The sequence below is a fragment of the Amblyraja radiata genome, chromosome 24, assembly GCF_010909765.2.
Source record: "Amblyraja radiata isolate CabotCenter1 chromosome 24, sAmbRad1.1.pri, whole genome shotgun sequence".
NCBI lineage: Eukaryota > Metazoa > Chordata > Chondrichthyes > Rajiformes > Rajidae > Amblyraja > Amblyraja radiata.
This window is the reverse complement of record NC_045979.1, coordinates 1258005-1272889: the sequence shown is the minus strand read 5'-3', so window position 1 is coordinate 1272889 and position 14885 is coordinate 1258005. Positions and strand designations below refer to the sequence as shown.

General features: G+C 48.2%; 1 protein-coding gene across 1 annotated transcript in view; it reads left to right on the top strand.

The window, feature by feature from the left end:
• The window catches only part of LOC116986682 (ATP-sensitive inward rectifier potassium channel 10-like), a 51688-nt gene that overhangs the window by 36426 nt on the left and 377 nt on the right, over positions 1-14885 (top strand). The window contains exon 2 of the mRNA XM_033042250.1: positions 14011-14885. This exon is cut by the window's right edge and continues 377 nt beyond it. Within this exon, the coding sequence (XP_032898141.1) occupies positions 14050-14885 (836 nt within the window). The 5' untranslated portion in view covers positions 14011-14049. The remainder of the gene's footprint in view (positions 1-14010) is intronic.

Here is a 14885-nt window from a genome sequence, read left to right as displayed (position 1 = left end):
CGTCTCCGGCCACATTTTATCTATTTGCATTATTGTTGTTATCTTCTCCTAACTAACAGATCTATTCTACATTTTCTTTGATCTTCATTCCCTTTGTCCTATTTTCACAACTTACACTTCCTTATCTATGTATCTCCCTCTCCCCTGACATCAGAAGAAGGGTCTCGACCCAAAACGTCACCCATTCCTTCTCTCCAGAGATGTTGCCTGTCCCACTGAGTTACTCCAGCATTTTGTGTCTATCTTACTGTCTACAGCAGTGCTCTTCAACCTTTTAATACTTAGCACGCACTTTTGTAACTTTCGTGAAGGTAACATTTCCGTACCACGTGAGGATATCCACTTTGGCGGCAAAAACAAGGGGGCAGATCCTTGTGATTGAGGCAGTGCAGCGTAGGTTCACGAGATTAATCCCTGGGATGGCGGGACTGTCATATGAGGAAAGATTGAAAAGACTAGGCTTGTATTCACTGGAGTTTAGAAGGATGATCTTATAGAAACATATAAAATTATAAAAGGACTGGACATGCTAGATGCAGGGAAAATGTTCCTAATCTCATTGGGGTTAGGTTAGGTAAGGCAGAGGTACAGCGAGACCTGGGTGTCCTTGTACACCGGTCACTGAAAGTTGGCGTGCAGGTACAGCAGGCAGTGAAGAAAGCTAATGGAATGCTGGCCTTTATAACAAGAGTATTCCAGTATAGGAAGAAAGAGGTTCTTCTGCAGTTGTATAGGGCTCTGGTGAGACCACATCTGGAGTATTGTGTCCAGTTCTGGTCTCCTAATTTGAGGAAGGACATCCTTGTGATTGAGGCAGTGCAGCGTAGGTTCACGAGATTAATCCCTGGGATGGCGGGACTGTCATATGAGGAAAGATTGAAAAGACTAGGCTTGTATTCACTGGAGTTTAGAAGGATGATCTTATAAAAACATATAAAATTATAAAAGGACTGGACATGCTAGATGCAGGGAAAATGTTCCTAATGTTGGGCGAGTCCAGAACCAGGGGCCACAGTCTTAGAATAAAGGGGAGGTCATTTAAGACTGTGGTGAGAAAAAACATTTTCACCCAGAGAGTTGTGAATTTATGGAATTCCCTGCCACAGAGGACAGTGGAGGCCAAATCACTATATGAATTTAAGATAAAGTTAGATAGAGCTCTCGGGGCTAGTGGAGTCAAGGGATATGGGGAGAAGGCAGGCCGGGTTATTGATAGGGGACGATCAGCCATGATCACAATGAATGGCGGTGCTGGCTCGAAGGGCCAAATGGCCTCCTCCTGCACCTATTTTCTATGTTTCTATGAACCGTAAACTACATACCGTAAAGTTACATACCTAGCATAAAACAATAAAATTAATTGAAATTACCTTTAATTTAATGAGCTCCTTGAGCCTGATGCTGAGAAACTAAATGTTGCATATCTGGTTCGATTTTCATAAGGATCAAGCGAAGATCTCCTCTTTCAGTGATTTTCAGACAGTTTCTCTGTTTTGTGACAATACAGGGGGAGGGGAACCCCTACAAACCCAATCACCGATACATGGAGTGACAGACAACTCCTTCGCCCAACAAACCTCCCAGCTGGGATATTGGTCCAGGTGCGACCCATCCGTCCTGCACAGATCACCCCCGGTAATGCTGCTGCTTCAGAACTCCAGAGACCTAGATCCGATCCTGACGTTCGATGCTGATGGTGTGGAATTTACATATTCTCCCTGTGACCGCATGAATTTTCTCCAGGTGTTCCACAGTTGGAGCAAATTGCTGCAACATTGTAGGTGAGTTGGTCTCTGTAAAATTGCCCCTAATTTGCTGTGAGTGGATGAGAATATAGGACAACACACAACTAGTGTGGGCGGGTGATCATCGGTCAGTGTCGACTTGGTGGCTGCAGGGCCTGATTTCAAGCTGCAAATCTAAAACTAAAAACCAAAGAGACTCCATTATGCAAATTGATGAAGCCCTCACCTGCATCAGCTCCTCAAGTCATGGATTCAATTGGACCATCTGCCTATTCCTCTACTCATAATTCCCTGGCACAGGCAGTAATCCTGAGGTAATGGAAGTTCTTGCTTTTCAATTTTTCTACTTAAATATCTCTGTTCCCTTCCCAAGACGTCATCTCCGTTGCTACCTATGCAGACGGTACGAATATGGACCACAACTCCTCACAATATGGCTACTTGTCGTCCCTTTCAGAATGTTCTATACCCACTCTGAGACTTCCCTGACCCTTGCAGCATGGGTCGTTCATCGGTGGAACTCATTGCCACAAAGGGCAGTGGAGGCCAAGTCAGTGGATATTTTTTTTAAGGCAGAGATAGACAAATTCTTGATTAGAACGGGTATCAAGGGTTATGGGGGGGGGAAGGCAGGAAATGGGATTAGGAGGCAGAGATCAGCCATGATTGAATGGCGGAATAGATTCAATGGGCTGAATGGCCTAATTCTACTCCTATGACGTGAACCTGTGAGAGAACACACCATCCTGCAGTCTCACGCACGCCAGTCTGTCCCTGACTAGAGCCATGGAATATTTGATATTTTGTTGTACAACACTGTCAGCCATGGATAGACACAAAATGCTGGAGTATCTCATCGGGACAGGCAGCATCTCTGGAGAGAAGGAATGGGTGATGTTTTGGGTGGAGACCCTTCTTCAGACTGTCTGTCGTGACTCTGATCTGTGTTCCTCCGAAAAGTCACTCCAACAGTTTCCAAAACGATAACCTGGTATACAAACTGAATCTTCCTCTTCACATCTTAAACTTACAGAGAATGGGTCAGACACAGAGTGAAAGCTGCTCATCGAGCTGCTCGTGGATGATGTCTCCTCTGTCACGGATCCAGAGAAGATTAGTGCTTCAGTTCGGTCCTTTTATGGGACTCTGTTCTCTGTGGATGGTTTTAGCGGAGAGGCCCAGCGGGTCCTGTGGGAGGGTCTACCAACCGTAGATACAGAGCTGGCTAAACTCCTTGATGACCCCTTATCATTGGAGAAGTTGACTGGTGCCCTGCACCAGCTCAGGAAGGGTGTCCCTGGGGATAGATGGGCTGACCGTAGAGTTTGTTAGAACCTTCTGGGATGTCCTAGGGGGAGATTACACGAAGGGCCTGGGGGAGAGCCTGGCGACCGGAGAGACTGGGGTGGTGCAGGGCAGTCTTTGTCCTGCTGCCCAAGAAGGGCGATCTCCGCTTGTTGAAGAACTGGCACCCAGTCTCTCTCCTAAGCAGTGTATAACGTTTTTGCATGGCCTATGGCAAATCGCCCGCTTCCGTGCTGTCCCAACTGATCCACCCTGATCAGTCCTACTCAGATCCTGGCCGGTCCAGTCAAGATAACATCCACCTAGTAAGGGACCTGATTCATCTGTCCCAGGGGGCTGGTCAGTCAGTTGCTTTTCTGTCCCTTGATCAGGAGAAGGCATTTGACAGGGTAGATTAATACTACCTTTTCAGGACAGTGCAGGCGTTTGCATTTGGACTGCATTTTGTGGCCCGGGTCTGGCATTAGCACACTGCAGCAAAGTGTCTCGAAAAGGTAAATAGTTTGTTGTTGGCATCCATTCACTTTGGGATGGGGGTACGCCAGGGGTGTCCCATGCCTGGTCAGTTGTGCTCAGTCTGTGTGTAGCCGTTCCTGTGTCTTCTTCGGAGGTCCTTGTACACCAATCACTGAAAGTAAACATGCAGGTACAGTAGGCAGTGAAGAAAGCTAATGGCCTTCATAACAAGAGGATTTGAGTACAGGTGTAAAGAGGTCCTTCTGCAGTTGTACAGGGCCCTGGTGAGACCACATCTGGAGTATTGGGTGCAAATTTGGTCTCCTAATTTGAGGAAGGACATCCTTGCTCTTGAGGGAGTGCAGCGTAGGTTCACAAGGTTAATCCCTGCGGTGGCGGGACTGTCACATCAGGAAAGATTGGAAAGACTGGACTTGTATTCACTGGAATTTAGAACGATGAGGGGGGATCTTATAGAACCATGTAAAATTATAAATGGACTGGACAAGTTAGATGCAGGAAAAAAATTCCCAATGTTGGGGGAGTCCAGAACCAGGGGCCTCAGTCCAAGTATACAGAGGAGGCCCTTTAAAACTGAGATGAGTAAAAAACCTTTTCACCCAGAGAGGGCAATTCACTGGATGAATTTAAAAGCGAGTTAGATAGATATCTTGGGGCTAGTGGAATCAAGATGGCTATATTTAAGAGGGAGTTAGATGTGGCCCTTGTGGCTAAGGGGATCAGAGGGTATGGAGAGAAGGCAGGTACGGGATACTGAGTTGGATGATCAGCCATGATCATATTGAATGGCGGTGCAGGCTCGAAGGGCCGAATGGCCTACTCCTGCACCTAATTTCTATGTTTCTATGTTTCTAAGAGATATGGGGAGAAGGCAGGCACAAGTTATTGATTGTGGATGATCAGCCATGATCACAATGAATGGCGGTGCTGGTTCGAAGGGCTGAATGGCCTCCTCCTGAACCTATTTTCTATGTTTCTTTGTTTCTACGAGGCGGATGCCAGGCCTGGCTTTCCCGAGACCGGGGTTGGAGGTGGTTCTCTCGGCCCATGCTGACGATGTACTCCTTACGTTCACTGACACTGTTGACCTGCGGAGGATGCGTGAGCCAGCAGGCTTTCTCGGCTGAATCCTCCGCCAGGATCAACTGTGGAAAGTGTTCTGGACTTTAAGTGGATCAGTTGCATGTGGACTCCCTGCCGGAGGAGATGACATCTTATGCATGGATCGCCACTCACCTCCTGTACCCGGGGGTCTACCTGAGTCCCACTGAGGATGCTTGGCTGGTGAACTGGCAGGAGCTGGAGACGGAGCGCTGGTCAGGCTTGATCGGACTGCTTTCCTTTCAAGGTAGAGTGCTGGTCATAAACCAGCTGGTGGCCTCCATGTTGTGGTACCGGCTGGCCACTCTTGTCCCGCCCTCTACCGTTGCTACCACGATACAGAAGAGGTCAGTGAGTTCCTTCTGGGGAGATAAGAAGCTCTGGGTTTCCGCAGCAGTCCTGAGTCTCCCGTTAGAGGAGGGCGGCCAGTCCTCAGTATGCGTGTACCCAGGTGGCGGCTCTCCGTCTCAGGACCCTGCAGGAGTACGTGTATGCAGAGCACCCACCTAGATGGTACCCTCCAGCCGTATATTTTATCCGCCAAGGCCGTTGCCTAGAGGGGGTTTCCCTGCTCCCGGTGGCGGGCATCGGTCGATCCACCACGCGGGATCTGCCCAGCTTCTACCGTGATGTCTTGAGAGTTAGGAATCTGGTCACCTTCTGCCAGCAAGCTGCTCCCCAGGGGGAGGGGAGTGGTGTAACTTCAAGGGTGGCCAGTTCTCATCCTGTCATGGTGGGTGTCAGGAGAGGCGTGTGCTTGGAATGATTCCGACCGAGCTTACTCCCACTCCCGGAATCTTTCCCGGGAACCGGGCCTACACAACATGAGCTGCCTTTCTGTGATGCGGAGACGTTTACTGTGCAGGTTGCTCCTACACACTCTACACTTCCTCACCCTCTCTCCCATCCTGACACGTCCTGGCGGTGAGTGTTACAACTTGACCGCAGGAGCAGTCCCCAATGGAGGCCTCTCTATAAGTAAGTCCTTCCCCTTTACATCGGGGACCTGGGGTGGAGAGTGTTGCACAGAGCGTGGTGTGTAACAGATATTTAAGTCGTCACTAGCCGTCTGCGGTGAGGAAGAGATGTGTTCCACGTGTATATGGAGTGTGAGAGGGTGCAGCTCCTGTACCCATAATATGAAGGGGCGGGTCCTCATGTTTTGGTTGCATTTATCGTCACACAATCCTGATATTTGGGCACAAGGCAGGTAGTGGGAAGGGTCTATCGGGAGGGCCGGCTACCCTGTTGGTCTGCTCCTGGCCAAGATGGCCATTTGCGGATCCTCAAGGGCGAAGGTGAGCAGCCGGAAGTGGTAGTGCATGTCGGCACAAACGATGTCAGAAAGAAGGGGATGAATAATCTGCAGCGTGACTTTAGAGAGCTCGTAAAAATGCTGAAAAGCAGGACCTCCAGGGTTGTTAGTAAGTAAGTAAACTTTATTTATATAGCGCATTTTAAGACAATTTGCATTGACCCCAAAGTTATCTCCGGTTTGCTTCCAGTTCCTCGTGCTGGCGAGAGCAGGAACAGGGAGATACGGGACCTGAATGTGTGGCTGAGGAACTGGTGCACGTGGCAGGGATTTAGATTCTTAGATCACTGGGATCTGTTTTGGAGTAAGGGGGAACTGTACAAAAGGGACGGATTGCATCTTAACAGGTGGGGGAACCAGCATTCTGGCAGGCAGGTAGCCACAGCTACACGGGTGGTTTTAAACTGAATAAGGGGGGTGGGGTGTCAAATGGGATAGTCGAGGATGGAGTTAAAGGGAAAGGGTTTCTTAAATGTGTGAGCGTAGAGACAGAGGGGTGTAAAATGAGGGTAGAAGCAATAGGTAGCAAGGTGAAAAGGTGAAAAGTAAAAGTGGCAGGCAGACAAATCCAGGGCAAAAATTAAAAAGGGCCACTTTTCAACATAATTGTATAAGGGGTAAGAGTGTTGTAAAAACAAGCCTGAAGGCTTTGTGTCTCAATGCAAGGAGCATTCGTAATAAGGTGGATGAGTTGAATGTGCAGATAGCTATTATTGACTATGATATAGTTGGGATCACGGAGACATGGCTCCAGGGTGACCAAGGCTGGGAGCTGAACATCCAGGGATATTCAATATTCAGGAGGGATAGACAGAAAGGAAAAGGAGGTGGGGTAGCGTTGCTGGTTAGAGAGGAGATTAACACAATAGTAGTGGAGTTGGGGATGGCATCAAACAGGAAATTAGAAATGCGTGCAACAAAGGTAAAACAGTTATAATGGGTGACTTCAATCTACATATAGATTAGGTGAATCAAATTGGCAGGGGTGCTGAGGAAGAGGATTTCTTGGAATGTATGCGGAATAGTTTTCTAAACCAACATGTAGAGGAACCAACGAAAGAGCAGGCTATTCTAGACTGGGTATTGAGTAATGAGGAAGGGTTAGTTAACAGTCTTGTTGTGCGTGGCCCCTTGGGCAAGAGTGACCATAATATGGTTGAGTTCTTCATTAGGATGGAGAGCGACATTGTTAATTCAGAAACAAGGGTTCTGAACTTAAAGAAATGTGACTTTGAGGGCATGTGACGTGAATTGGCAAAGATAGACTGGCAATTGATTCTTAAAGGGTTGACGGTGGATATGCAATGGAAGGCATTTAAAGACTGCATGGATGACCAACAACAATTGTTCATCCCAGTTTGGCAAAAGAATAAATCAGGGAAGGTAGTGCATCCGTGGATCACAAGGGAAATCAGGGATAGTACCAAAACAAAAGATGAAGCTGGGAGAAATGGGAGAAATTCAGAGTCCAGCAGAGGAGGACAAAGGGCTTAATTAGGAAAGGGAAAATAGATTATGAAAGAAAACTGGCAGGGAACATAAAAACTGACTGCAAAGGTTTTTATAGATATGTGAAGAGAAAAAGATTAGTTAAAACAAATGTAGATCCCTTGCAGTCAGAAACAGGTGAATTGATCATGGGGAACAAGGACATGGCAGACCAATTGAATAACTACTTTGGTTCTGTCTTCACTAAGGAAGACATAAATAATCTGCCGGAAATAGCAGGAGACCGGGGGTCAAATGAGATGGAGGAACTGAGTGAAATCCAGGTTAGCCGGGAAGTGGTGTTAGGTAAATTGAATGGATTAAAGACCGATAAATCCCCAGGGCCAGATAGGCTGCATCCCAGAGTACTTAAGGAGTAGCCCCAGAAATAGTGGATGCATTAGTGATAATTTTTCAAAACTCTTTAGATTCTGGAGTAGTTCCTGAGGATTGGAGGGTATCTAATGTAACCCCACTTTTTTTAAAAGGGAGGGAGAGAGAAAACGGGGAATTACAGACCCGTTAGTCTAACATCGGTGGTGGGGAAACTGCTAGAATCAGTTATTAAAAATGGAATAGCAGCACATTTGGAAAGTGGTGAATTCATTGGACAAAGTCAGCATGGATTTATGAAAGGTAAATCATAGAAACATAGAAACATAGAAATTAGGTGCAGGAGTAGGCCATTCGGCCCTTCGAGCCTGCACCGCCTTTCAATATGATCATGGCTGATCATCCACTCAGTATCCCGTACCTGCCTTCTCTCCATACCCTCTGATCCCCTTAGCCACAAGGGCCACATCTAACTCCCTCTTAAATATAGCCAATGAACTGGCCTCGACTACCCTCTGTGGCAGGGAGTTCCAGAGATTCACCACTCTCTGTGTGAAAAAAGTTCTTCTCATCTCGGTTTTAAAGGATTTCCCCCTTATCCTTAAGCTGTGACCCCTTGTCCTGGACTTCCCCAACATCGGGAGCAATCTTCCTGCATCTAGCCTGTCCAACCCCTTAAGAATTTTGTAAGTTTCTATAAGATCCCCTCTCAATCTCCTAATTCTAGAGAGTATAACCAAGTCTATCCAGTCTTTCTTCATAAGACAGTCCTGACATCCCAGGAATCAGTCTGGTGAACCTTCTCTGCACTCCCTCTATGGCAATAATGTCCTTCCTCAGATTTGGAGACCAAAACTGTACGCAATACTCCAGGTGTGGTCTCACCAAGACCCTGTACAACTGCAGTAGAACCTCCCTGCTCCTATACTCAAATCCTTTTGCTATGAATGCTAACATACCATTCGCTTTCTTCACTGCCTGCTGCACCTGCATGCCTACTTTTAATGACTGGTGTACCATGACACCCAGGTCTCGCTGCATCTCCCCTTTTCCTAGTCTGCCACCATTTAGATAATAGTCTGGTTTCCTGTTTTTGCCACCAAAATGGATAACCTCACATTTATCCACATTATACTGCATCTGCCAAACATTTGCCCATTCACCCAGCCTATCCAAGTCACCCTGCAGTCTCCTAGCATCCTCCTCACAGCTAACACTGCCCCCCAGCTTAGTGTCATCCGCAAACTTGGAGATATTGCCTTCAATTCCCTCATCCAGATCATTAATATATTGTAAATAGCTGGGGTCCCAGCACTGAGCCTTGCGGTACCCCACTAGTCACTGCCTGCCATTGTGAAAAGGACCCGTTTACTCCTACTCTTTGCTTCCTGTTTGCCAGCCAGTTCTCTATCCACATCAATACTGAACCCCCAATGCCGTGTGCTTTAAATTTGTAAACTAATCTCTTATGTGGGACTTTGTCGAAGCCTTCTGGAAGTCCAGATACACCACAACCACTGGTTCTCCCCTATCCACGCTACTAGTTACATCCTCGAAAAATTCTATAAGATTCGTCAGACATGATTTACCTTTTGTAAATCCATGCTGACTTTGTCCAATGATTTCACCACTTTCCAAATGTGCTGCTATCCCATCTTTAATAACTGACTCTAGCAGTTTTCCCACTACCGATGTTAGACTAACTGGTCTGTAATTCCCCGTTTTCTCTCTCCCTCCCTTCTTAAAAAGTGGGGTTACGTTTGCTACCCGCCAATCCTCAGGAACTACTCCAGAATCTAAAGAGTTTTGAAAGATTATTACTAATGCATCCACTATTTCTGGAGCTACTTCCTTAAGTACTCTGGGATGCAGCCTATCTGGCCCTGGGATTTATCGGCCTTTAATCCATTTAATTTACCCAACACCACTTCCCGGCTAACCTGGATTTCACTCAATTCCTCCAACTCCTTTGACCCGCGGTCCCCTGCTATTTCCGGCAGATTATTTATGTCTTCCTTAGTGAAGACGGAACCATAGTTATTCAATTGGTCCGCCATATCCTTGTTCCCCATGATCAACTCACCTGTTTCTGACTGCAAGGGACCTACATTTGTTTTAACTAATCTCTTTCTTTTCACATATCTATAAAAACTTTTGCAGTCAGTTTTTATGTTCCCTGCCAGTTTTCTTTCATAATCTATTTTTCCTTTCCTAATTAAGCCCTTTGTCCTCCTCTGCTGGTCTCTGAATTTCTCCCAGTCCCCTTGGGCAAGTATGCTGCTTTTTCTGGCTAATTTGTACGCATCATCCTTCGCTTTGATACTATCCCTGATTTCCCTTGTTATCCATGGATGCACTACCTTCCCTGATTTATTCATTTACCAAACTGGGATGAACAATTTTTGTAGTTCATCCATGCAGTCTTTAAATGTCTTCCATTGCATATCCACCGTCAACCCTTTTAGAATTAATTGCCAGTCAATCTTGGCCAATTCACGTCTCATACCCTCAAAGTTACCTTTCTTTAAGTTCAGAACCATTGTTTCTGAATTAACATTGTCACTCTCCATCCTAATGAAGAACTCAACCATATTATGGTCACTCTTGCCCAAGGGGGCACGTACAACAAGACTGCTAACTAACCCTTCCTCATTACTCAATACCCAGTCTAAATAGCCTGCTCTCTCGTTGGTTCCTCTACATGTTGATTTAGATAACTATCCCGCATACATTCCAAAAAATCCTCTTCCTCAGCACCCCTGCCAATTTGATTCACCCAATCTATATGTAGATTGAAGTCACCCATTATAACGGTTTTGCCTTTGTCGCACGCATTTCTAATTTCCTGTTTGATACCATCTCCAACTTCACTACTACTGTTAGGTGGCCTGTACACAACACCCACCAGCGTTTTCTGCCCCTTAGTGTTTCGCAGCTCTACCCATACCGATTCCACATCCTGCAAACTAATGTCCTTCCTTTCCATTGCGTTAATCTCCTCTCTAATCAGCAACGCTACCCCACCTCCTTTTCCTTTCTCTCTATCCCTCCTGAATATTGAATATCCCTGGATGTTCAGCTCCCAGCCTTGGTCACCCTGGAGCCATGTCTCCGTGATCCCAACTATATCATAGTCATTAATAGCTATCTGCACATTCAACTCATCCACCTTATTACGAATGCTCCTTGCATTGAGACACAAAGCCTTCAGGCTTGTTTTACAACACTCTTACCCCTTATACAATTTTGTTGAAAAGTGGCCCTTTTTGATTTTGCCCTGGATTTTCCGGCCTGCCACTTTTACTTTTCACCTTGCTACCTATTGCTTCTACCCTCGTTTTACACCCCTCTGTCTCTACGCTCACACATTTAAGAAACCCTTTCCCTTTAACTCCATCCTCCACTAGCCCATTCGACACCCCACCCCCCCTTATTCAGTTTAAAACCACCCGTGTAGCAGTGGCAAACCTGCCTGCCAGAATGCTGGTCCCACACCTGTTAAGATGCAATCCGTCCCTTTTGTACAGTTCCCCCTTACCCCAAAACAGATCCCAGTGATCTAAGAATCTAAATCCCTGCCCCGTGCACCAGTTCCACAGCCACACGTTCAGGTCCTGTATCTCCCTGTTCCTGCTCTCGCCAGCACGTGGAACTGGAAGCAAACCGGAGATAACAACCCTGGAGGTCCTGCTTTTCAGCATTTTTCCGAGCTCTCTAAAGTCACGCTGCAGAATATTCATCCCCTTCTTTCCGACATCGTTTGTGCCGACATGCACTACCACTTCCGGATGTTCACCTTCGCCATTGAGGATTTTCTGCACTCTGTCCGTGACATCCTGGATCCTGGCACCAGGAAGGCAGCACACCATCCTCGCATCCCGTCTGTTGCCGCAGAAACCCCTGTCCGTACCTCTCACAATGGAGTCTCCTACTACAATGGCGTTGCCTGCCTTAGGCCTTTTTGGTTTTGGCTCAACAGCCCTATTTGCATCACAAGCCAGTCCGCCGACAAGTGTAAACACCTCTTCTGTCCCGACAGCTTCTAAGTGGGTGAACCTGTTCACAAGAGGTACAACACCCGGGGATGTTGGCATTCCATGCTTCCCTCCCGTTCTCACTGTCTCCCACCTTCTCTCTTCCAGTACCTTAGGTGTAACAATCGTACTGTAAGACTTGTCGAGGAACGACTCAGTTTCTCGGACGAACCGGAGGTCATCCACTTGCTTCTCCAGTTCCCCAACACGGCCCTTCAGGAGCTCCACCTGGATGCACTTTTCGCATTTGTAGCAGCCAGAGGCACCAGCGGTGTCCTTGACCTCCCACATACTGCAAGCATCACACTGAATCAGCTTGCCTGACATCTCCTTCTTTCATCTCTCCCTCTGCAGTGTTTTGCATAGTCTCCTCTCCTCAGCCTCCTCTCCGAAGACTCTCGAGCCAAAAACTCACAATTTGCTCACAGGGCACTTCCCTCGCAAGGCCGCTCACTCACTGCCGCTCACTAAGAGCAGTCTTGCTTAAATTGACTGATAAATTGCCTGATTTACCAATTTGCAAACCAAATTCCTCAGTTTTCAACTGTTTTCCCAGCACTGACTCACTTCTCTCCTCCCACTTGGGCTAGAGCCAATCAGTCGTATCTCTTGCTAGCCTCCTGCTGCTGTTGTTGCTCCCAAAGCTACAGCAGTTCTGAGTAGCTAACGAATCTTATAGAAGGATGTAACTAGTAGAGTGGATAAGGGAGAACCAGTGGATGTGTTATATCTGGACTTTCAGAAGGCTTTCGACAAGGTCCCACATAAGAGATTAGTATACAAACTTAAAGCACATGGTATTGGGGGTTCAGTATTGATGTGGATAGAGAACTGGCTGGCAGACAGGAAGCAAAGAGTAGGAATAAACGGGTCCTTTTCTGAATGGCAGGCAGTGACTAGTGGGGTACCGCAAGGCTCAGTGTTGGGACCCCAGCTATTTACAATATATATTAATGATTTGGATGAGGGAATTGAATGCAACATCTCCAAGTTTGCGGATGACACTAAGCTGGGGGACAGTGTTAGCTGTGAGGAGGATGCTAGGAGGCTGCAAGGTGACTTAGATAGGCTGGGTGAGTGGGCAAATGCATGGCAGATGCAGTATAATGTGGATAAATGTGAGGTTATCCACTTTGGTGGCAAAATCTGGAATGTAGACAATTATCTGAATGGTGGCCGATAAGGAAAAGGGGAGATGCAACGTGACCTGGGTGTCATGGTACACCAGTCGTTGAAAGTAGGCATGCAAGTGCAGCAGGCAGTGAAGAAAGCGAATGGTATGTTAGCATTCATAGCAAAAGGATTTGAGAATAGGAGCAGGGAGATTCTACTGCATTTGTACAGGGTCTTGGTGAGACCACACCTGGAGTATTGTGTATAGTTTTGGTCTCCTAATCTGAAGAAAGGCATTCCTGCCATAGAGGGAGTACAGAGAAGGTTCACCAGACTGATTCCTGGGATGTCAGGACTTTCATATGAAGAAAGACTGGATAGACTCGGCTTGTACTCGTTAGAATTTAGAAGATTGAGGGGGGATCTTATAGAAACTTACAAAATTCTTAAGGGGTTGGACAGGCTAGATGCAGGAAGATTGTTCCCGATGTTGGGGAAGTCCAGAACAAGGGGTCACAGTTTAAGGATAAGGGGGAAATCTTTTAGGACTGAGATGAGAAAAACCTTTTTCACATAGAGAGTGGTGAATCTCTGGAATTCTCTGCCACACAAGGTAGTTGAGGCCAGTTCATTAGCTATATTTAAGATGGAGTTAGATGTGGCCCTTGTGGCTAAAGGGATCATGGTGGTAGGTACGGGATACTGAGTTGGATGATCAGCCATGATCATATTGAATGGCGGTGCAGGCTCGAAGGGCTGAATGGCCTACTCCTGCACCGATTTTCTATGTTTCTATGTCCAGACAGCGGTAGTCGATGGTCACACCAGAGTCGGCTGCCTGCCTTCTTCCGGGCCTATATCCATGCTCGCGTCCATGGTAAGGGAACAGGCGGTGTCCACGGGGACTCCATGAACGCTGGTTACAGGGGTCTGTCTGATGCAATGTGACTATTGAACGCGTTTTACCTTCTGCTACACTGTAATATGTAGTTTCCTCTACACTGGCCCATCACACCTTCCCAGGGCACGAGTCAGACACAGGACGACGCTCTCTCCACACCGTGTGCTCAAGTTCTGACTCCGTCTCCCCTCTTTGCAGTGTTGGTCGTGGGTCGGTCGCCGGGAGGTCGCCTCCACCATGTCCTCGGCCAAAGTCTTCTCCAGTCAAACGCCACCGATTGACGTCCAGCCGCTGCTGAAGCCGGGCCGCCCGCGGGGGCGGGTGATGAGCAAAGACGGCCGGAGCAACGTGCGGCTGGTCCATGTCAGCGGCTGGGGCTACCTCTACCTCAAGGACCTGTGGACCACCTTCGTCGACCTGAAGTGGCGCTACAAGCTGGCTCTGTTCTGCACCAGCTTCGCGGGCACCTGGCTGATGTTCGGCCTGGCCTGGTACCTAGTGGCGCTGTTGCATGGGGACCTGGTGGGAGCCCAGGTGGCCGCCAACCACACCCTGTGCGTGGCCAACATGAGGACGCTCACCGCCGCCTTCCTCTTCTCGCTCGAGTCTCAGACCACCATCGGTTACGGCTACCGCTACATCTCAGAGGAATGTCCCGCCGCCATCCTGCTGCTGGTGGTACAGCTGATCCTCACCACCCTGCTCGAGGTGTTCATCACCGGCACCTTCCTGGCCAAAGTGGCCAGGCCCAAGAAGCGAGCGGAGGGGGTGCGCTTCAGCCGGCACGCCGTGATCTCCCCGCGGCTCGGCTGCCTGGCGCTGCAGGTGAGGGTGGCCAATGTGCGGCGCAGCTTGTTGCTGGGCTGCCAGGTGTCGGGCAAGCTGCTGCGGGCCGGCCCGGCCCAGGACGGCGTCTCCGTGCAGCTACACCAAGCCGACGTGACCTTCCGGCTGGACGGCGGCACCGACAGCCCGTTCCTAGTGCTGCCCCTCACCTTCCACCACCCCATCGATCAGGACAGTCCCCTGGCCGCCTTCGCCCTGGGGCAGGGCCGGGCTGGGGACGGGGTCCG